The sequence below is a fragment of the Tursiops truncatus genome, chromosome 16 (assembly GCF_011762595.2).
Source record: "Tursiops truncatus isolate mTurTru1 chromosome 16, mTurTru1.mat.Y, whole genome shotgun sequence".
NCBI classification, from domain to species: Eukaryota; Metazoa; Chordata; class Mammalia; order Artiodactyla; family Delphinidae; genus Tursiops; species Tursiops truncatus.
In genome coordinates, this window is record NC_047049.1 from 54,795,907 (window position 1) to 54,819,218 (window position 23,312).

The 23,312-nt window shown below is 50.6% G+C and overlaps 1 protein-coding gene across 7 annotated transcripts in view; it reads left to right on the top strand.

The window, feature by feature from the left end:
- The first annotated feature begins 2,702 nt into the window (after positions 1 to 2,702).
- DLG5 (discs large MAGUK scaffold protein 5) overlaps positions 2,703 to 23,312 on the top strand; it is a 120,394-nt gene continuing 99,784 nt past the window's right edge. For 4 of the 7 annotated variants that reach the window (XM_033842199.2, XM_073793405.1, XM_033842200.2 and 1 more), the window contains exon 1: positions 2,704 to 3,366. In XM_033842199.2, the coding sequence (XP_033698090.1) occupies positions 3,063 to 3,366 (304 nt within the window). In that variant the 5' untranslated portion in view covers positions 2,704 to 3,062. Of the gene's footprint in view, positions 3,367 to 23,312 lie in introns of all 7 variants that reach the window. The other 3 variants (XM_033842203.2, XM_033842204.2, XM_033842202.2) reach the window with 2 other exon arrangements.

The following is a 23,312-nucleotide window of genomic DNA, read 5'->3' on the forward strand; positions in this document are numbered from 1 at the left end:
TTCTGGGAGGCTCTGAGGGAGAGTCTCTTCCAGGCCTCTTTCCACAGCTTCTGGAGGTTGCTGGCAGTCCTTGGTGTTTCTTGGCTTGTAGGTGCATCATTCCAACTTCTGGGCCTGTCTTCACATGGTAGTCTCCCCTGTGTGCGTGTCTGTGTCCAAATTCCCTTCTTCTGTAAGGACACCAGATGTTGGATTAGGGCCCACCTAATCCAATATGACCTTGTTTTAATTTGATTGCATCTGCAAAGAACTTATTTCCAAATCAGGTCACGTTCACAGGTGCTGGGAGTCAGGGCTTGAACGTATCTTTTGGCAGGGACACAATTCAACGTAGAACAGGGCACAAAGGAGATAGTATGAGAAAAGGTGCCCTGAAGGATATAAAATGGTACAGAAACACGAGGTCATATCAAGGTCACTGGCTAAAGGGCACTTAAGGTCGAATATGTTTATAAAGTAAACAATTTCCTCCAGAATTTATGTTTTGCATAAAACCCCAGAGTTTCCAATAAAGAGTTTGCTGAAAGTAGTCATCTATCAATCTGCAGCCCCTGAGAGAAAGCACTCTTAGCAAATGGACTTCCTCACTGCTTCCCAGGAAGGCTTCCCTGGGCAAAACATCCATGCTCCCCACCACTCTTTTAGGGGTCACTGGGAGATGACGCGTTCCTCCTGCCCTCTCCTATCTCAGGCACCATTTGGACCTAGGAGTTAGTCACAATTTGTTTTAACTACAAACCAAATTAGTCTCCAACTTCTCTTCTGTTCCACCTTCCTCCCACCCCTAGATTTCTAGTTAATCCAGTTAGGAACAGAGGTCCAAGTGCGTACTGAAGAGTGGATGCTTTTGTAGGTGATTTAGGATGTAGGGGAACAGGTGGCCAGAAGGGGGAACCATCTCTCAGGGGCAGGAGTGGGAGGGACAGCAAGGGAGCCTATCTAGACCCCTGGCACTGTGCAATAGCCAGCCTTCCCCTCCCCTAGAACCTCACTCAGCCATAGAAGCCCAGACTACCTAAGCAGGGAGATCTCTGAAAAAAGTTGAGTTCCACCATTTTGGAGTCCATTTTGGGTCATGGAGGCCTTAAAGAATTTGATTAAAGCTATGGACTTCCATCCCAGAAAAATACATACATGTCTACAGAAAAGTGCAGATAATTTCAAAAGCTTCACTGACACCCTCGAGCTTATTCATAACCCCTGGTGGAATACACTCTCCCCACCCTATTTTCCTGAGAAAACTGAGAACAGCCAGGGTAATTGATTTGTTCCCACATTGTGTAGCTATTTAAAGGGAAATCCAAACTGAAGTGCAAACTGCTACTTTTGTTCTAACCACTATATATAGAGTTTGTTTCCACTAAATAAAAAAAAGACTCCTCCCCTTACAGAAGCAGACTCCAAGAAAACTTCTTTAGCGGGGAGGACTGGAAGTTGTGGGGTGGGAGTGACAGCAGAAAAAGCACCTGTGGTCCCCAGTGTTTGTAATTGAGCATCATTCAATGGAACACAGACATTTGCAATGGCCTTGGGATTTCCACTCTACACTGGCGAGGTGGGGTTATTGGGAGTCATCAGCTGGGATTCCAGCTTTTAAGGACCTCCTCCTGCAGTCAGGAGGTAAGTGGTTATGTGTCCACAAAGGGCTACAATGGAAGGCAGGAGGCATTCTTGGACTTGGAGCCCAACTGTAGATCCTCATTGAGGGTATCAGGGGAGCAAGCCCATTGATTTACCTTCTCCTGAGACTAGAATCTGGGATGACATCTAGGGAGGAGAGCACTTCTCTTGCCAAAAAAAATGAACTGGCTCCACTGCAGACCCCACGGCTCTCTTCCTCCTCCAGTAACACATCCCCTCCCCCTCTCCCCAACATCCAAGCCTCTTTAGACACTGGGAACCACCCCATCTAAAATGGGGGTGAGGGGAAAGATCCTGATTAATCGAGTCTCGGGATTATACTGGGACATTTTCTATATAATAGCTCCTTGGAGTGGGGAAATCTTACAGATTTGGGGAAGTTCTAAATTTGGAGATGGCCAAGTTTAGGGGACGTCCTCTCTGTTGTCTCCAGGCCTGATTTTGGAGTTCTCAGATTAGAAGACCCTGGATGGGGGCGGGGCAGGGTTTTGTTTGAGAGGGTCTCCAATAGCTCGGGGTCTGGCCGTGTGCCTGGCCGAGGGGGCTGGGGGTGCGGGCTGCTTCCCGCGAGGCCCCAGACTCCGAATCCCCCACCGCCGGTTCCGCCTGGGCCTCGGAGACCCGGCGAGCCAGCGCGCGCGATGTCCCCGCCTCCGAGGCGGGCCCGGGGCGGGGAGGTGGGGACCCCTCCCCTTCGCCCATCCCCTCGGGGCCGGCCGCCCGGGCGCTTGAAAGGCCGGCCGGGGGAAGGGAGGGGAGGGGAGAGAGAGGAGAGGAGAAGAGAAGAGGGCGGAGGGACAGACCGGCGGCGGCGACGCCGGGGCGCGGGCAAGGCGGAGCCGGCGGCGGCCGCGGGGCCCCAGTGAGCCGAGCCGGGGCGAGGCGGCTCCCGAGCCGTCGGGGGGCCTGGCGAAGACGGCCGGGCCACTTTCCTTTCCGAGTTGTAATCGTGTTCGGGGGGCGGCGCCGGGGCCGGCGTTTCGGGGAGAGTTTTCTCGCGGGGCGGGCGGGGGAGCGGCGCGCGCCGAGGGGGAGGGGAGGGGGAGCATGCCCGGCTGGAGCCGGGCCTCGGGGCGCGCCCCGGCCGCCGTCCCCACCTCCGCCTCCTCCTTCTCCTCCTCCGTCTCCTCCTCCTCCTCCTCTTCCAGTCCCGCCGCCGCCGCAACCAACATGGCTGCGCTACTGAGCCCGGGAGGCGGCCGCTGCTGAGCGCCGCTCGCCGCCCGGGCCCCCAGCCCGCCCAGGCCCCGGCCCATGGCCCCCGCGGCCTCGCGGCCCCCGGCGCTCTAGGGCTGCCGCCACCGCTCGCCGCCCCGAGGCGCCCGGGGCCCGTCGCCACCCGCCTGCCTGCCCGCCCGCCTGCGCGCCCGCCGGCCTCCGGGAGTCCGGTAGCCGTCCGGCGGGGCGGGGCGGCCGCCACCATGGAGCCCCAGCGCCGGGAGCTGCTCGCTCAGTGTCAGCAGAGCCTGGCCCAGGCCATGACAGAGGTGGAGGCGGTGCTCGGGCTGCTCGAGGCCGCAGGAGCGCTGAGCCCCGGCGAGCGGCGGCAGCTGGACGAGGAGGCGGGAGGCGCTAAGGCGGAGCTGCTGCTCAAGCTGCTCCTGGCCAAGGAGCGGGACCACTTCCAGGACCTGCGGGCGGCGCTGGAGAAGACGCAGCCTCACCTGCTGCCCATTCTCTACCTGAACGGCGTCGTCGGGCCGCCGCAGCCCGCCGAGGGCGCCGGTGAGTGTGAGACCCCCACCCGGCCTCTCGGATCCGCCTTCCACGACTTCTCTCTCCGGTTCTCCGAGGGGGAAGTCGCGAGGGCCATTCATCTACCTGGCGCCTGCCGCGAGGAGAACCTTCCTTCCTTCAGCCTGCCTGGGGAGGGCCCGGTGCGCGGACCCCCACTTCACACCTCCTCCCCCAATCCCACCCTTGCTGTGAACAATGCCCCGCACTGCAGGCCTTGATCCTCCAGGTACCGCGGCAGCGGGGCCCTCCCGAGACCGCCAGGTCTAGCCGCGGGGCGATCTCGGAGGGATGTTCGTCAGTCCCTTTTCTGAGACTCTTAACCATCCACCAGTCCTTTGAGAGCCTCTGCTAGCCTTCAATCAGTGATAAGGTCTAGAAGAATAGAACCTGGGCCAGGGCCGGTACTTCTGAATTTTGGTCCCTGGCACCCCGTTTCGGGACCACTGGTGCCTTTTCACTTTTTGATTTTCTCAGCTCCCTCTGCCCAAAGCTCAGTCTGTTTGTTCGCCCAGGCTTGTGGTTGATTATGCACAATGCCTGCTAGGTTTCTTTGGAAACTGTGGGCCGGGAAAAGTTGGGGAAGTTGCATTGCACCATGGGAAAATCCTGGTAGTAGCTGCTGGGGCTCAGTTCCCTCCCTAAGGGTGCCGAGCTGCCTGAGGAGGGAAGGCTGGTGACGGGTTCCCTTGGGTGGTGGTGATGGATTTGTGAGTATTCGTGTGTGTGTGTGTGTGTGTGTGTGTGTGTTTTGGGGGGGGTTACTGCTGGGAGTTTGTGGCAAGTGGTAGGCTTGGTGTGGCCTGGTTGGGGAGTGTGGAAAGCCAGGCTTTTAGACAAGGAAGCTGAAGAAGAAGGCATAGCACCGAGGAAGGAAGAGCCAGCATTTATTGGTCACCTACTGTTGTGGCAGGCACTCTGCTGTATCACGTTCGTTTACCACTCTCTGCGCTATTATTCCTACTTTGCCAGAGAGAAAACTCCAGCTTGGAGTGGTTAAATTGCTCAAAGTATTGGGCACCAGGAGTTTTCAATTATGACCCATTGTTTTATTTAACCCATTTGGAACCAGGGAGCAACAAGTGCTGCTTTTCTATGTCTTGTCCGTGTTTTAAAAGTGAACAGAGAGGGCTGATGAACTGCCTTTAACAACTTGTAGGCCACAGGCTGATGAAACGTGTTTATTTGGCCGTTAAAAGCCTCACTTATTAAGGAGATGGTTTTATAAGCTCTTCCTGGTAACAGCTCCATTGGATATTGGCCACCTTTTTTTTGGTAGTGAAGGCAACTGGCATACAGAGAGACTAGGCTGCTGGCCACACAGCATATCATTTCATTGATGGCCCTTCTGTCTCCACTTTGGGTTTCTGACTCTTCAGCATTTTTTGTTCCTCAAACCTACGCTGTCCCCCAGTTATGATTGTGTCTGAGTTGCTGGGCAGCCCGGTCCTCTCCTGGGATGATGCTAAGAGCTGTCAGATGTGCCCTTGAGGATAATGTCAGAGGGAAATCTCTTTGGGGTAACTTTTTTTTCTTCTTAGTTGCCTTTTTGTCTACCTAGCTCTCTGTGCTTGAAGGAGTAGGTTGATCAAGGAAGCGCAGAAGTTGAGTGCAGACTTAAGTCTTCAATGGGATGTGTTTGAATCAGCGCTAGCTTTAATCTCTGGAATAGATAGATGAATTGCCATTAATTAGGGCCCTCCCTTTTCCATGCTTGGTAGAGAAGGTGGGACCTCACAGAGCTGAAGTTCTGGAAGCTGGTCCTGACATCTAAGGGAAAGATAAAATAGGGTTTGGATTTTATCCTCAAGGGCAGGATTTCAAACCCTAGTTTTACCACAATGCAGAGCTGTGTAGGTTTTCAAGGGAAGTTAAGTTCATTTCAGTTAATACTTTAGGAAAAAATTAGGATAGCATTTGGTCTGGCAAGATGCCATGTAGAGCTTCTGGGGATGAGGGGGTGACACGGTGTGCAAGGGAACCACAGAGCGTTGGGATCTTTTAAAGGATGAATTACTGTGCAGTGGTTGGCAGCCTTTTTTCTGTTAGCCAGGGAGCCCCTTTTATGGCGCAAAGCTCAGTGACTAAAAGGACTGCTCGGGTTGAAGGAATGGAAGCACCCGTTTCATCCCTGAGGAGCCGAAGTCAGGGAAACTCAGCCCTGTGTCCTGGTCTTTGCTCTCCCAGCAGGTTCCACTCCTCACACAGGTGCACACCTCTGCCTGTAAGTCAGCCTTAGTGCAAGCGTCTTGTGGGAGCCCCAGAGAGGAACCGGTTGGCTTCCCAAGGATCCGTAGTCTCAAGGGGAGGCCCCTTTGTCACTGTTTCTACATCGGAGGTGCTGCCATCACCCAGTTAGGGGCTCCTTTGATGGATTCCACATCCCATGTGGGCCCCTGGTCTAGAATGCCCGTCCCATGGCTGGCACTTGTGTGCTGTGGGAGTTTGTTGTGCTGCACGCAGATGATGTCTGGCCGCTCCCCACGTGGGGCCTGGAACTGGGAGGAAACTGGCCTAGGTGGTACGGGGCAGTAAGCAAACCAAGCTCATCTCTTCTGCTCAGGCTCAGTTAGAGCCCCAGACGTTTATAACTCACCATGCTCAGGCCTGGGGTATGAGGGTGAGTAAGAAGACACAGAGTTGTTTTATTTTGGGGGCAGGGGGACTTCTCTACCACAATTGATAGTACATCGCTATTGAGCCTTTCTATCTTATTGCATACTTGAATGTCTCACTTAGTTCTGCGGCACCTAGTGCCTTTTCTGCGTGACGCTGGGTTCCGTTCCCGCCATCTGTGAGGTCTGAGGACAGGCCAGGAGCTGCAGGGCAGAAAGGAGCTGGAGTCAGGCGAAGTGCAGTGCTCCTGATTCCATGTTGGGGGTGGTTTTTCCTGTTACCTGGTTTGGCCCTCCCATTACAGTTTTAGGCCGTTGCCTGCATTGGGGAACTCTGGAATTTTGTAGCCTTTCCTTGTCCCAATTCATGCATCTGTAGGGAAGGAGTGAGCCCCTTTGTCCCCACTGGTGGTAGAGAGAGGAGAGAACTGTTCTCCTCTGACTGGCTCAGGTCTCTCGAGTTTCTTCCATGGTAGTACCAGGATCTTGTTTGCTCACTCGGAACCCACGAGGTCCTTTGTTTTTTCTCTTTGATTCAGTTGCTGACATCTGGGTTTTCTCACTTGCAGCTCCTCAACCGCCTGCCCCTGGAGTGAGGGGCCCCTTCCTGGCGCTGAGCCTCAGCGTCCTCATCTGTGAGATGGGGCTGGGGGTGCTGCATGGCCTGTCTCAGCCACTGGGAGGCAAAATGAGATTGGGGAGGCCTGAGGTGCCTGGTCCTGTTCTTGGTGCACGTGGGGCCGGGGTGCATAGGATGTAATTCCAGCCTGCAGCTGCCTAGTTGGGGGAATGGGACACTCAGGAGAGTGACATTATGAGACAGATCAATTGAGTGATACAAATACAAACAGGCTTTTTCCTCCTTTTGAAGCGCCACTACATGCTTTCCGCAAATACTCTCATCCACCCCTAGTGGCTCTAATTACCATCTAAGTGTGGAGGGCTCCCCAGACCATTTTCACAACAGGCCTCTCTCGTGGAGCAGAAGTGGCAGAACACGGTGACTGCTGGTGGCACTCTCTACTGCGTGCTCAGAGCTGAGTTTCTCCTCCTCGTCCCCTCTGTGCCTCCTCTTTAGTTTCCTGGAGAGCTGGCTGACTTGGCTTCGCTACAGTTAAGAGGATGGAGACGGTAGTGTTTGCTGGAGAAGCCAAGGAAGGCTTCGAGGAGGGACTGGGGCTTGAGCTGGGTGTTGAAGGGGTACTCTGAGTGTGCAGAGGAAAAGGAGGATGTTCTGGGTGGGAGATGCAAGAACAAACTCCTAGCTATGAGAGGAGCAGTGTGTTTTCAGGTTGCAGAAATTAGACCAGCCTGAGTGAGCAGGGCATTGGCTCTGGGTGGGTGGAGATGCAGAGGTAATCTGAAGGACCGTGATGGCTAGGCGGAGCAAGGGGTTTATACACCACCTGGGGCTGAACTTGTCAGAAGTTAAAGCTGTAGGAATTTTTTGAAAAGAATAACCCCAGGCGTTTCCGGTGGGATGAGTGCAGTTGGCTGCTGATCGTCAGGTGTGGATTATCTATTATTCATTAGAGGTTACCTGGGCCTTTTGTTCTCTCCCTGCTCTCTTCAGGTACCAGCCACCTTTTCTTCATCCACTCTGTCCTTGATGGTCAGAAGTAAAAGCTCCAGCCATTGTGGTTTTTCTTTTGGTTGTTAATTGTGTTGAGAAGGAAGCAGTGGAGGAACTTGAAAGTGATGGTTGAAAAGAGGTTTCTAAGAGAAAGGCAGATTTTATTTATCCCTCTGTGCATTAGTTCAGGCACCCTTATTGCAGGTGACAGAAACTTAGCTCAAACTGTATTAGTCAGAAAAGAGAAACTTATTGTATAATATTCCAAAACCTTGGGATGAATTGGAGTAACTGGCCTTGGGATGATTGATCCTGAATGCCACGGGCTTTTCCCGTGGGCCTGGAACATGACCTCAGGCCCCTCTTGGCTTCATCTCCACAGCCCCTGACCAGAGAATAAAGGGAGCCGTATCCAGAAAACCAGGCAGAAGAATCTCATGGGAGGATTCTGATTGGCCTGACTAGGGTCACACGTCCGTGTGAGACCCAGTCACCGTGGCTGGGGCTAAAGGACTAAGATGGGCCCAGCAGTGGACCCAACCAATAGGGTAGGGTGATTGGCAGCTCGTACCAGTACCATGTGGTTCTTTAGAATGGGGAGAAGCAGTTCTCCAAAAAAAGAAGAGCAGAAACGATGTCGTGCAGGTAAAGCAGCAGGTGAATGTCCAGGATGTGGTCTCATCTTGGTGTGATGATGCAGTTAGCAGATGAGGTCATTGCTGGAGTGGGGTGGTTGAAGGTTGTCAGATTTCACTAGGTTTTAGACCTTGAGCAAGGCATTTAACCTTTCTGAACTTATCTCCCTCTCTACAAAATAATGAAAACAGTAACTACTTCACTCTGCTATTTGACAATGCATGGTAGGAGAAAAGGAGCATTTGTTAGTGTGGTGAGTAATGCAGCCTGGAACCAGCCTTAGGACCAGAAGCCTGGGATTCTCCTGGTCTGAGGGTTATGGGAGAGCTCCTGGTAAACTGCTGAACAGATGTCAGGGTTGCTTTTACTGTGGCTGGGGGTCATCAAGAGTAGAATGTAGTCTCCATGAGCCAAATTCGCTGTTGTATTCCCGATGCCTAGAATAGAGCCTGCCCCAACATGGGCGTTCAGTAAATTTCTGTTGGATGGATGACTAGTCAGCTGTGTGGCGAATGAGTGGTGTGTCCCTGCGTAAGTCCAGATTCTCTTCAGAAATAAGTGCAGGTTCTTAAGTGGTGACTTCACAGTGACAGAAGGCTGTGGGAGTGCAGGAAGGCTAGGGTGAGTTCCAGCGGCACACACGGATGTCCCCACCCACAGTATGTCTGTGATGGAAGCAGGTGGTGTGACATTGGTGTCTGAAGTCTCCATGGTCACCCCTCAGGTACCAGCATTGTGAGACTGGCTGCCAGGAGCCACGCGGAGCGACCACACTGCCTGTGTAGGATTGGAGAGCCCTTCACTTTTTGCACTTAGAATTTGAAAGTCAGCTTGGTGTCCTCGAAAGAGTTTTGGATGGGGATCTGCTCCTAACTGTACAACATCTTGACCTTGGATGAGCCTCTTAACTACCTGGGGCTTGTTTTTTTCCAAGTAGAAGGCTGGAAGAAGTAAAGCTGGAAGAAGTGCAGTGTTGACTGAGGACTTCCTCAGTCCTGTAGGGTTCTCAGTACTTGCAGGGTGGCCTTAGGTCCAAGGAAGCTTGGTGATGGGGTTGGAGTAGATTTCTAAGACGTTTCTTCCAGGTCTCTACCATGATTACTATTTTTTAAAATGAATTAACTAATTTATTTTGGGCTGCGTTGGGTCTTCGTTGCTACGTGTGGACTTTCTCTTGTTGCGGCGAGCGGGGGCCACTCTTTGTTGCGGTGCGCGGGCTTCTCATTGCGGTGGCTTCTCTTGTTGCGGAGCATGGGCTCTAGGCGCACGGGCTCAGTAGTTGTGGCTCGTGGGCTCTAGAGTGCAGGCTCAGTAGTTGTGGCACACAGGTTTAGTTGCTCTGCGGCACGTGGGATCTTCCCAGAGCAGGGCTCGAACCCGTGTCCCCTGCATTGGTAGGCGGATTCTTAACCACTGCGCCACCAGGGAAGTCATGATTACTATTTTTTGATTTAGTGTTAGTGTTAAGTGATTTTCGTACTCTGGCTTTCTATTTCCTGAAAAAGTAAGCAACGTAGGAGTTGTCTTAATTTTTTGTTCCACCTTATTCCAACCACCTATACATTCTGCAGGCCATTTCAAGGGGGTTCTTTATTAATTTCCTGTAACCTTGGGAAGATGTGAGCCACGGAAATAGTGGGCATAAGGCAAGAGGACTGAACTCCCTATCAGTCTGTGCAGTAGGGATGCCGAACATGTTCAGCAGAGAAGAATTTTAAACGGGATTGAGTTGGGGAGATATTGCATTTTTTTTCACCTTTTCCCTGGGGCAGATTGCATATCTCTGAGTTGTGTGTGTCTGTTGATCTTTTTGAGACAGAGCTCCACGAAAGTGCTACAGAACTATTTTAAATTAAACAGATGTTTGGAGTGTTCCATGTTGGCCGTCCAGTTGTAAACCCTTGGTGGGTAATTGTGAGGTGACTGTTGACCTTGATGTTGCTTTTTTTAATACTGTGGTAAGATATACATAGCATAACATTTACCATTTGAACCATTTTTTTCTATTTTTTTAATTGTGGTAAAATATGCATAACATTACAATTACTGTTTTATTTATTTTTAAGTGTACAGTTCAGTGGTATTAAGTACATTCACATTGTTGTGCAACCATCCCTACTATCCATCTCTAGAACTTTTTCTTTTTTTTTTTTTTTTTTTTTTTTGGCTACGCTGGGTCTTCGTTGCTGCCCTCGGGCTTTCTCTAGTTGCGGTGAGCAGGGGCTACTCTTCGTCACAGACCCCAGAGCGCACGGGCTTCAGTAATTGTGGCTCGCAGGCTCTAGAGCTCAGGCTCGGTAGTTGTGGCGCACATGGGCTTAGTTGTCCTGTGGCATGTGGGATCTTCCCGGACCAGGGATCGAACCCGTGTCCCCTGCACTGGCAGGCGGATTCTTAACCACTGGACCACCAGGGAAGTCCCTCTAGAACTTTTTCATCTTTCGAACCTGAAACTCTACCAATTAAACAATAACTCTCCATTTTCCCCTTCTCCCAGCCCCTAGCAACCACCATTCTACTTTCTGTCTCTGTGAATTTGACTGCTCTAGGTATCGCATATAAAAATGGAGTCATATAGTATTTGTTATTTTGTGACTGGCTTGTCTTCACTCGGCATAATGTCTTTATGGTTCATCCATGTTATAGCATGTGTCAAAATTTCCTTCCTTTATTTAAGAATTTTTAATTGTAGTAAAGAACACAAAATATAAAATTCACCATCTTAACCATTTTAAGTGTACAGTTCAGTAGTGCTAAGTATATTCACATTGTTGTGTAAGAGATCTCCAGAACTTTTTCATCTTGCAAAACCAAAACTCTGTCTCCATTAAACAATAACTCCTCATTCCTCCCTCCCCCACCTCTGGGAACCACCATTCTCCTTTCTGTTTCTATGAATTTGTTTACTTTAGATGCCCCGTATAAGTGGAATCACACAGTAGTTGTCTTCTTCTGACTGACTTATTTCACTTAGGGTAATGTCCTCAAGGTTTATCCGTGTTGTGGCATGTGACAGGATTTCTTTCCTTTTTAAGGCTGAATAATATTCCAGTGTATGTATGTACCACATTTTGTTTATCCACTCATCCACCAGTGTACTTTTGGGTTCCTTTCATCTCTTGGCTATTGTGAATAAAACTGCTAGGAACATTGGTGTAGAAATATCTCTTTGAGGCCCTACTTTCAGTTCTTTTGATTATATATCCAGGAGTAGAATTACGGATCGTGTGGTAATCCTGTGTTTATTTTTTGAGGAATTTCCATACTGTTTGCTTTGAGTTTTAATTAAGGAAATCCCTACTGTCCACAGCACCTTGACTCAGGGGTGAGTGGCCTGGCTGGAGTCCTAGTTCAACATTTTATTGTTTTCTTCTAAAAATTGTGTATTTTCCCCCCAGACTCATTTTGGAAAGCCTTAGCACAATTCCTTTGGACCAGAAATGAAGATTTTAGTTTCAGTAGTCATCTGTGGCTCTTTTGAGGGCAGAAGTTGTTGACCATAGAATCCCGGCAGCATTCATATCTGGCAGCCAGGGGGTGTTCACACATTTTCTTCGTGTTTGCAGTAGTACTAGTATCTCCATCCCCAAAGGCCTCCAAGTATGTTAGTTATTTCCACTTTGTAGACACTCGCTCCTTACCCCATTCAGGGTTGGTTTGGTTACATAGACTTGAATCCAGGGTTAACTGGCTATCAAGATTTTCTTTAGAAAAACCTAGATCAGCATTTCCCAAGGAAATATCTTCTAAACAGTAGTTTGGTGGGATGTCAATGGTGTTATCTGTAAAAAGGTTCTCTGGTCAAGTACATTTGAGCAGTGTTGGTTTGAGCAGGTCACACAGGCTCCTTTACTGGGAGCCTCTCAAGCACCAGTAAGCCAGTGTGCTTTGGGACTTTACTGGAGGGGTTCACTATGCAGCGTTTCCCAAACTGATTTGACCACAAAACCCTTTTTCACTGAGCGTCTTGCAACATCAGGGTTCTGAGAGGTGCGCTCTTGGGAAACTTCAGCATTACTGCAGGGAACTGGAACATCAATGTATACCGTCGTTTTTCGAATTTTCCCCCAGCTCTTTCATTCAAGGAACCAAAACGTTAAACGTTCCCATTCTTTTGAGTTCTGATACCAGCTGAAATGGGCGTATGTGATTCTGGGGCTAGTAGATTTTTTTGGATATGTTGACAATTCAGATGTGTAGTGGATTCTGGGACCAGTAGATGTTTTTGGTGTGTGATCTTGTAAGATGTTTGCAAGATGTTTGACCTCTGGGCCTCAGTTTCCCCAGTGTGGCTTAACAAGAATGAAGTCTTGTTCGTGATGGTTATTCTTTGAGATGGTTAAACCTCTTGCGGTCTTCTCTAGAGCTGGGCTTTGGTCCACAGTTGGGGTTTCCAGGGGCACCTTGGAAGGATGTATAGAGACCTGTTCAGGGGTTTGGTGACTGCGGGTCCAGGACAGGTTAGCTCCTGGACAGATCTTTTCTGAGCCCTGGGGAGTTGTTGGGCTGGAGAGCTGGAAGATGGCCTGGAGAGTGATAAGTTATTTCTGGGAAGGTAGGTGATACAGATGGACGACCCGGGTGGCCTGAGCATCATCGCTGTGCTTTGGAGCCCGGGAGTAAGGACACAGAGAGAGAGCTGAGTGTCATGAACCCAGACTTGGGGACCCCCACAACTTTAAATCTTGGCTCTTTAATCTTAGTCTGTGTGACTGTAACAAGGCACTTAACCTCTCTGGGTTTTCTTTTTCGTTATCTATAAAAGGGCTAATATTCTCCTCCTAGGGCTTTGGTGAGGATCGAGGTGATTAATGTGAGGCGAGGGCAAGCTGTTGCTACTGCTTCTGCTCTTGGGGGTAGCCTGCCCTTGAGTAGAGAGCCAATCCCCTTCTCGTCCTTGGAATCAGGAGGTGTCACAGGGTACAGAGAGATGCTCAAGGGAGAGTCGAGAGTGTGCATGGACCAGGAAGCCCACATTCCTGAGGCTGCTCAGAACACACTTTCACAGTGCTCTGGTCCTGGAGCCTGCCATTAAGGAGGGCACCGCCGTGAGCTGTGAGGAGCTCCGCTCCAAAAGGACCTTGGGAGGAGTTATTTTAAAGGAAAGGAGACTTAGAGGGGCTTGGATGCTTGTTTTCAGATGGACATGGGCAGGTGATGAGACCTGATTCTTTCTGACCCCAGAGAGATGACTGGTAGAAGATACTGGGAGGTAGAATTGAGCTCAAGATAAGGAAGAGGGCTTCCCTGGTGGCGCAGGGGTTAAGAATCCGCCTGCCACTGCAGGGGACACGGGTTCGAGCCCTAGTCCGGGAAATTCCCACCTGCCGCGGAGCAGCTAAGCCCGTGCACCACCACTACTGAGCCTGCGCTCTAGAGCCCGCGAGCCACAACTACCGAAGCCCGCGCGCCTAGAGCCCGTGCTCCACAACAGGAGAGGCCACCGCAGTGAGAAGCCCGCGCACCGCAAGAGTAGCCCCCGCTCAATGCAACTAGAGAAAGCCGCGCGCAGCAACAAAGACCCTACGCAGCCAAAAATAAATAATAAATATATTTAAAAAAAGATAAGGAAGAACCGTTCTCCCTTCCTCCTTGCCTTAATTTTATACTATATATTATAAAAAATTTAAACATATGCAGAGATGGAGAGGATAATATAATGAATACCCAGCTCTCCTAATAACTTCTGTTTTCTGTAATTTTTTAAAAAAATTATTTGTTTATTTTTGGCTGCGTTGGGTCTTCGTTGCTGCACGAGCTTTCTCTAGTCGTGGCAAGCGGGACCTAGTCTTCGTTGCGGTGCACGGGCTTCTCATTGCGGTGGCTTCTCGTTGCGGAGCACGGGCTCTAGGCACACAGGCTTCAGCAGTTGTGGCACACAGGCTCAGGAGTTGTGGCTCGTGGGCTGTAGAGCGCAGGCTCAGTAGTTGTGGCGCACGGGCTTAGTTGCTCTGTGGCATGTGGGATCTTCCCGGACCACGGCTCGAACCCATGTCCCCTGCGTTAGCAGGCAGATTCTTAACCACTGCGCCACCAGGGAAGTCCCATTTTCTGTAATATTTTGAAACAAATCCCAGACAGCCTATCACTTCCTCCATAAATACTTGAGGAGGTATCTCTAAGAGATAAGGCCTTTAGAAAAAAAATATAACCGGAAGACCAGTTTTACACCCAACAATCTTTTTTTTTTTAACATCTTTATTGGAGTATAATTGCTTTACAACGTTGTGTTACTTTCTGCTGTATAACAAAGTGAATCAGCTATACATATACATATATCCCCATATCCCCTCCCTCTTGCCTCTCCCTCCCACCCTTCCTATCCCAACAACCAACAATATTAATAATTTCTTAATGTCATCTCATATCCAGTTGATACTCAGTTTTCCTTGTTGCAGAAATGCCTCTTTATAGATTGTTTGTTCAAATCAGGATTTTCATAAGGTCCACACGTTGCCTTTAGTTGATGCTGCTTTCTGAGTCTCTTTTAGAATCCCCAGCAGCCCCCGCTTCCCTGGGCCTTTTGTTCAATGTAGAACTTGTTTTAATGGTCTGTGCTATCCAGCTATGGAGTGGACTGTTGTAGGTGGTGACGTCCCTTCCCCGAGAGTCCACATAGATGGTGGGTGAGTATGGGATGGTTACATTAGAGAATGGGTTGTGGAGTCTGATCGTAAACCCCTTTAGCCTCAGTTTTCTCCCAGGGCTGTTGGGAACGATTAAATGAAATAACATATGTGAAATGTAACTGTTCTTTATGAGTTAAATTTCTTTATTTTTGCCTTTTTTTTTTTTTTTAAGCTGTGGGATTCTTTTCATTAACCGGACTCTTACATGAAAGCCAGATATATAAGATAGACAGTTGCTGTGGTGAACAGGTATGGAGGCCTGGAGCTTGCCCTTTTCCCCATGGACTCCCTGCGGTGCCTCCGCACAGTTCCCTCGGGTTCTCCAGAGTTCTGTGGAACAGGGTTTGAAAACCAGTGTGCTTGGATGCTTTTGTTTTAAGCTGCTCTCCATGAAGAGGGAGGTGAAGAGCTACCCAAAGCCTCACCTTCCTTTGCCTGAGCTGAGCTGGGTTGGTGAGTCACAGCTGGACCCAGAGGCTGCTGCCAGTGGCAGCTGTGCTTCCACCAGATACTCTTGTCTTTGTCTGCTTCCTCTGTTTACCTTTGTAGGTTTCCTTTCAGGATAAACCATGCTGTCAAAAATGACAAGTGACCACAGTGCAACTAATAAAAAAACCATTCTCTGCTACACAAGACAGTGATTGGGAAGGAGCAGAGTGAAATCCCATCAGATGGGGTCAGGTGGGAAGTGGTTACCTTTTCTGAAAACTTCTTCTATTTTTTTTTTTTTAAATAATATCACTGACTGGCCCTACCCCTACATTGCATAAGAGAATTGTTAGTTGTTGTTGCATAGATAAGCCCCTTCCGATATGCAGCCTGCAGGTGGGATTTGTGGAGCTGCCTGTGTGGGAAGCCAGCAGAGATGATCGCTTGTGACTCTGAGCTGCAGCCTCGGTGGCTGTCTCAAGCCAGGGTGTGTTTTTTCTACCCACAGTGTTTTTCTAGGTATGGCCTGTCTCTCCCAGGTGGCTCTCAGGCCTCTTTCTGAGTCAACTTCAGGTTACTTGTCTGGATGGTAACCGTCAGACTCCTTAAGATGGCCTGGGACTCCCAAACGAATATTCTTGTATATCATTTTGACCACTGCAAATCTGCTGTCCAAATGTGGTGAAAAATCTGTCCAGCCAATAGTGAGTGATGGGATAACAAACACATGGGAAGAAACTTAATTGTATTTTTATTTTTTTATTTTTTTAATTTTTTTCTTAATTGTATTTTTATATTCTGATGTAAGAAGTCATACTTTAAAGAAGTATAATGACCTTTTCAATACTCACGATAACCTCTATTCGTCTTGCTCAGGGTAACCTCTCTTTCTTCTCATCTGGCCAGAATTTTCATTTCCTGTTTATGTTTCTTAAGCAGCTTAAGATTGTCGAGTATTGGGGCTGGAAGGGATCTGAGAGACCACTTTGCCCAGACTGCTGATTTTATAAATGAGAAATAGCAGAGTCCAAAGACACAAAGGGACTCCACCAGGCTCTCATAGCATGCCTCGGTGCAGCTGGACGCAGGATCCAGGTTTCTTCCCAGGCCGGGGCTCCTTCCAAGGCATCTCCACCAGCCACAGACTGGGCGGGGAGTCTCAGGAGCCTTGACTGGTTTTTCCTGATCCAGGCCTGGCTTTGCAGGCACCAGCCTTTCCAGCATGTAACAGGGCATCGCAGTTCATGGAGTTGTGCTGTAGCTCTCCTTCCTGACCATTGAGAAAAAATCTTTTATCAGACCATGCAGTTGGTATTTATGTTCCACAAATGGGCAGAGTAGGCCAAGAGAGGTTTGTCACCTTGCTCAGGGCCTCCAGCTGCTGAGAGGCTGGGCAGGCTTTGGAGTCTTGGTCAGTTTCTTTACAGAATCTGCATTTGTTCTGTATTCTGGGCCATCCTGTGAAGGTCCCCAGTGACATTTCTGTGTCCTGAGCCTTGGACACCCCTCCTCTTCTTCGTGACAGGGTTCATTCATTGAGCAGACATGTTCTGAGCACCTGTCACACAGGGGGTACTCTCTGAATGCAAACATAGGACGTGACGTCTAAATTTAGTGCTGAGTCAGAGAATGGGTGTGATGTTGGCAGGAGGTACCTCCTTGTCTCATTCTTTTTATGACACAGCAAAAACTTCTAGGACTGACTGTGTGGTTTCTTATTGCTTAGTCACGGGACAGAGTTCAAAAAGCAAACTGACGCCACTGAGCCTCTTGCCCCAGAGGAAAAAACCTTTAATAAAGATAAGAGGGTAAAGGCCCTGTGGACACTGAGCCGGCCACCCCCATGGCCAGCCTCGGTGGGAACTGGATCCAGGAAAAAGCAAGAGAATAACAAACCGAAAATGTGCTGGCTCTGGGTCCTTCTCCTGGAAAAAATATAGCTGAACCTGAAGCAGCTTAGAATTTCAGGCCCGTGTGTGAGAGTTTATTATATACGACCGTCTCCTCCGTAAGATGTTAGGGAAAAACCCGAACGAGCTTTTGGGCCAATCCAACATTAAGACTTCCCATGTGAAAATTCAGCAGAGGTGGTCACTGTCTTCTTGCATGAGATCACTCAGCCTTTAGGGTGGAGACCAGGCTGAGTCGGGTCCAAGTTTTACCTGGCCAACTGCCTGTCCGTCTGCCCATCCATCATCCATCCAGTGTGAACCTGGTCAGTGCTCCGACCAGGCGCTGCTGAGTGCTGAGCACGCAGAGGTGAGAAAGACATTAGCCTCGCTCATGAACGACGCCACAGTCCCGTACTGGGCGCCCCGACTTGGGTTTGCTCTTTTAGATGGAAGGTATATCCTATTCTTCCTCAAAGGTTTTCAGTTTTGGTTGCGCTGCCTATTCTGGAGCTTTTAGAAATGCTGGAAGGTCATCAGCTTAGCTTATAGACTTGCTTCTCCTCACCTTCCATTTTGTGGTTTATAGCAGATGACAAGTGTATTTGCAGAAATCTGTAAGATTCTCAAAAGGGTGACAAAGAAGATGACTCCTGCCCACCAGGAGTTTATTGTCTCATTGGAAAGCCCAAGCCCGAGGGAGCAGGTGTCCAGCAGAACAGGTCATGCAGCACAGAGGAGGCCATCTAAAGATCAGTGCACTGTGAGCTGGGTGAGGGTGGGCGGCTGGCAGGCTGGGTGGGCGCTGGACGGGGACAAGGAGGAAGGCAGGCCTGATGAGACAGCGTGCAGAGCAGGGGCAGGAGGCTTGGGAGAAAATCCATTCTGTGAATAGTGGGTCTTCAGAGGAATTTGGGGCTTCTGTTTAGGGCATGTACTCAGCAGGCCCTGGGAAAATAGGGTGAAGCCAGCCAGCCCTCGGAAGGCACAGGGCAAGCCTGGCTGTTGGCGTCCAGTCATTCTCCCTGCATCGGTTCTCTGTGAGGCTGCTTCAGCCCGAGCCTGCCTAGAGGAATAGGCGGGGTTGGCATGGGCTAGAGGGTGGTCGGTAGAATGTGGGAGAGGGCACTGTGGCCAGAGGAGGGTGGTGTAAGGGGGTGTAGACAGACTAGCCTTCTCGGAATCCCCAGAGGTGCCTCGTTGGCTTTCTGTGAGCCCTTAGATGGATTGGAAGGCCTTCTTTTTTCTCCTAAGTTTCAAGTCTGAGAATTACAGCTGGGGTGTTTAGAAATCAGGGTCCCTGAGTCCTCCAGGGAACTTGAAGCCCATTCCCATCTGCTGGCCTTCTCTTTGGGGAGGAGAAGGGAGCAGTTGAGGAGTGAGGTGGCTGAGGAGAAATAAGTGACCATTGCCCTCTAGCTGTGTCCCCGTGGCCACCTCACGTAGCCTCACCAAGCCTTATCCTTCTCTCTGTGATGGGACCTGTGACGCCACTGCCTTCCGAGCTGGCGTGAAAGTAGGTGGATGGTGCAGGGAGATGGTGCCATGCACGTAGATCGCTGTGCACTGCGCAGATGGTACGTGTTTTTATTGCACAGGGTACTTTGTCTGTTACTTTTGTATTTCCTCATTTGACCTCAGCAACCCTTTGGGGGTCCTTACTCCACCTTACAGTGAGGGAACAGGTGGGGAAGGGTCAGGTCACTCAGGAATCCGCTTAGTCGAGTGGTTAAGAGCCTGCGTCCGAGTCAAGAACTGGGTTCAAATCTTGGATCTGCTACTTACTGTGACCGTGGGCAAGTCACTCTCCTTCTGTGCCTTGGTTTCCTCATCTGTGAAATGAGAATAATAGTAAGACCTTGTCTTGTAAGGGTTAAAGGAGTTACTAGTTTTGCAGTGTTGAGAGCAGCCCCTGGCACCCAGGGAGCACTGCGGGAGCATCGGCTAATATTCGTATCATCATTACAATGAAGCGCCACCTTACGCTGTGCCTTCCAGGGCAGGGTGGTTGATTTGTTCCCCGCTCTGTCCCACACTCGGTGTGGTCTACAAACCAGCGCTGGTCTGCAGACTCTGGGCTCCTGATCCGTGATGAAGTTAGCACAGAGACTGGAATCAGCGTTTAGCAATCTTTAGAGCAATTTGACCTTGCTGGGACACATTGAACAGGTAAAGACTGCTTCAGGTGCTGTCAGATCACATGGGGCGTCACATGTGGTATGAGCTGTGCATAATAGTCCTTGGTGGTGGCGCTGTGTGATTGCACATAAAGAAGCGAAGTCGGCGGAGAGCCCATCGCTGCCCATTCCTGAGCAGTCGGCTTCCTTGGGAGGCTCCTCCACTGACCACAGCAGGCGGGATCCAGGGCATTTTGCAAGGTGGTGCCTGGTGTTTGTGCTCTAGCAGTCTGTGACAGCTCCAGGGAGTGAGGTTTCCCAGTGGAGATTTTTATTAATGAGCAATTGTTTCCATCAGCGCTACTGACGCTTACTGTGGCAGATGCCTTTCTCGCTGCTCTCCTAGGAGGCGTGGTTCTGGCAGGTTTGGTAAGAATCCACAGTGAACCCTCTCCTTTCCCACCTCCTAGGCTGGCAGAAACTAGAAAGCTAGATGATGTCCGTGGACAGCGGGGTGTGGGGATGTGGGAACTCACCCCTGCTGGTGCAGTCGTCCTGGAGCCTCTGGCAGGGCAGCCGCCAAGCCCTGACCCTGCAGCCCCTCTCCTGAGTGTGAATGCCCCAGGCTCCCTCACAAGTTCCCGGAGGGAGGTGAAGGTTCACTGCAGTGCTCCGTGGGTGGCATCCATCCCTGGGAGAGCTGACAGTGCAGTGGTTCCAAGTGACTGATGAGACACACACATGGCAATGGGATGGAGCTTAAAGCATGGTGCTCCTTGAAAAAGTAAGAAGTAGAGTGAGATGGATACTGCAGCGCTGTTATGTAAATTAACAATACAAAACAATGCCCATTTTTCAAGAACACACACAAAAAGATAGACAAAACAATGGTCGCCTAAGTGCCTGGGGGAGTAGAATTGGAAGGGAAATGGGAATAAAAGGGAATAAATAAGAGAGGGAGGAAAGAAGCATCACTTTTCTGTGGGCTGCTGTCCTTGAGGGAAGGGGCTTCTGCCTGCTCCGGATGGCCGGCTTCTGGTGGTGCGGCGTCTGTGTGTCTTGGCTGAGCTAGCAACCTCAGGCAGATTGCTCACCTGCCAAAAATGGTCTTGGTGAAGAGTTGCCCATGCTGTCGTGGGGCTGTCGCAGTCACCAGCGGGGGAGGGCCAGCTGTAGTGTGTGGAACAGCTGACTCAGTAGGGATGTTTGTAATACTCATCTAGGTGATTGTGGGGGGGTGACCAGCACTCTGTTTAAACATGGCATTGGGAACACGCGTCAGCAGTGCCTGCCAAAACCCGCATTGACATCTTGGCTGTAGTGGGCAGATACGGGTAGTCACCCTTTAAGTCAGTTGATTAGAAAAATAGCTCTGTTCTGTGTATTTATTGAACTTTTGATGTCATGTGCTGCACGAGAGATGGGGATTTTAGCTTCAGGAAGGTAGAGTCGTGCTCAGACTAAGGAGCAACTTTTTAATTGCCAGCAACCACTGCTTTAGGAAAGGAAATGAGCTCCTGACTGCTGGAAGTATTCAAGCAGAACCTCGGGCGTGGCAGGGAAGGTGTTCCTTCTGTCACGTTCATGGTTGAACTGGATGCCACCTGCAGTCCTTCCTCCTCCAGTTGAACTGGGCTTCATGCTTTAGATCTGATGCCAGTAATTAAAACAAAATGATTCCTTGGTTTTAACATGTAATTCACCATGCTTATGGTAGAGAGTTTAAAAAATGCAGGCAATCAAAAGAATAAGTTGCAGGTGCTTTTACTAACGGGCGGTAACTACTAGGGAGCGTTTTTTAGAAGAGTGAACCAAGGAATCCCTTTTTATGGGTGTACGGTATTGCCATATCAAGATGTATGTCACCGGGTCCCCTGACTGGAGGTTTAGAAATGTCCCACTTTTCAGTGTAAGTCATGTCGCTCTGAGGATCTGTGTACTTCTTCATCTCCTCGGGATAAATACCTGGAAGTGGGGCTACTGGGTCAAAGGGTATGGACGATTTTAAGGCTGGTGTTACAAACTGGCAGGCAGATGGCTTTGATTCTGAGTCACTCCTAGGTCTCTCCAGGTGTAGTTTTTGGATCCTTGTCTTCAGGATCCCCTGGGAAGCTTCTGAAAAGTGAAGACTCCCCGCCCCCTCCCTAGGTCTCCTGAAACAGAACCTGGGTGTGGGCTGGTCTCATCTGCAGTTTTACCAGCAGCCGGAAGAGCCTTTGACTCGCTGCCTGGTGCTTCCTCAGGGTCCGAGCCTGCCCAGGGAAGGGAAGCAGAGGAGCTTGTCTGTTCTGTCTCACTTGAGGGAGAGCTGTGATGTACTTGCGGGTCAGGGGGGCAGCAGAGTGGGGAGAGCGCTGTTTAGGGACCTACCTCTAGGTGCCGTTTTCCTTGTCTGTGAAGTGGGAGTCTCAGTGGTTGTTTTTTTTTTAGATTTATTTTTTGGCTGTGTTGGGTCTTCGTTGCTGCGCCTGGGCTTTCTCTAGTTGTGGCGAGCGGGGGCTACTCTTCATTGTGGTGTGCGGGTCCCCCATTGCGGTGGCTTCCCCCGTTGCGGAGCACGGGCTTCTAGGCACGCAGGCTTCAGTAGTTGCAGCACGTGGGCTTCAGTAGTTGTGGCTCACGGGCTCTAGAGCGCAGCCTCAGTAGTTGTGGCACATGGGCTTAGTTGCTCCGCGGCGTGTGGGATCTTCCCGGACCAGGGATTGAACCCGTGTCCTCTGCATCGGCAGGCGGATTCTTAACCACTGCGCCACCAGGGAAGCCCCGACTCAGTGGTTTTGATGAGCTGAAAGTCTTCTGTCTATGACTACGTATGTGAGTGTTTCTCTCACTGACGTCACAAGGTGAGAAGGAACTCGCAGGGCCGGGCCGGGTCTGGGAAGGGAGCTCTGGGAAAAGTGGGTCAGGACGGAGAGCTCATCTTTCCTTCTCTTCCCCACAGCGACCCAGGGCTGATAAACTGTTGGAGCGGGGTGCTGTTGGCCGAGGCCCCCTCCAGGCCCAGGCGTCTTTCTGTCCAGGTCAGCAAGAGGCGCTGCTTCTGCCCCTGGATTGCTGCTTCCTGTGTGTAGGAGTGAGCCCTGTGTGGGGCTCCCTGCCAGTGTGGGGGCGTGGAGAAGGCCCAGATGTCCCTCCTCAGCACTGTGGCTCCCAGAAGTCACCGATGCTGCCTTTTGCCACAGCTTCACCGTTTGGATGTGCTGCTTCCTCTGTGGAGTTGGTAGTCCCGACGAACTTGCTCAGGTGTACCCACCCGAGGAGGAGCTCTTTGCCAGGTGTAACCTCCAGGAGGCTACTCTAGGTGGGCTGTTTACCACTTGTCCCTGCAAAGGTCAGGGCTCTGACTATCCTCTGTTTCCTGGTCTGTAAGTCTAGAAGGGACATCATTCATTCACGTATTCAAGCAAACACACTGAGCTGTGGTGGTATCAAGATGAGTGATGTACGTTAGCGAGCAGGCAGCAGCGCTGCTGGCTTGGGGACTGGTAAGTCATGCTCTAATGTGGGTAGAGACAAAGTGCCTGGGAAGCACGTCCAAGGAAGGGATTGGTTTTGTCTCATGGAAGGGGGAGCTGGGCTGAGGGTTGGTCTCATGGAGGAGGCAATTTGAGGGCTTTGCGGGTTGAGTAGAAGTCGTCAGGTGATGGGTAGGTAAGTTCCAGGCAGGGGGAGAGAAGCCTGGGGAAGAGCAGCGAGGCAGGAGGCGAGCGTGCTGGGTGACTGTGGGCCCTGTGGTGGCTGGATGGTGGTGTGGTCAGGGAGGGACTGGAGCAGAAGAGCAGGAGAACGAAGCAGGAGCTGGGCCATGGACCTGGCCTCCAGGTCTGCTTTTGGTGCTTCTGAGCCACGTGGCTTAGGCGAGGCTTAATGTTTTGGAACCTCGCCTTCCTCCCCTGTGAGATGCAGTAATAAGACCAGCCTTAGAGGGAGTTTTTAAGAGGTGTAATACATATAAAGTATGTAGCCGAGACCTTGGCACAGAATCGGGTACACAGCAAGCGCTGAGTACCTGATTTCCTTCTTTTCAATGCTGGGGTGAGGCTTTTTGA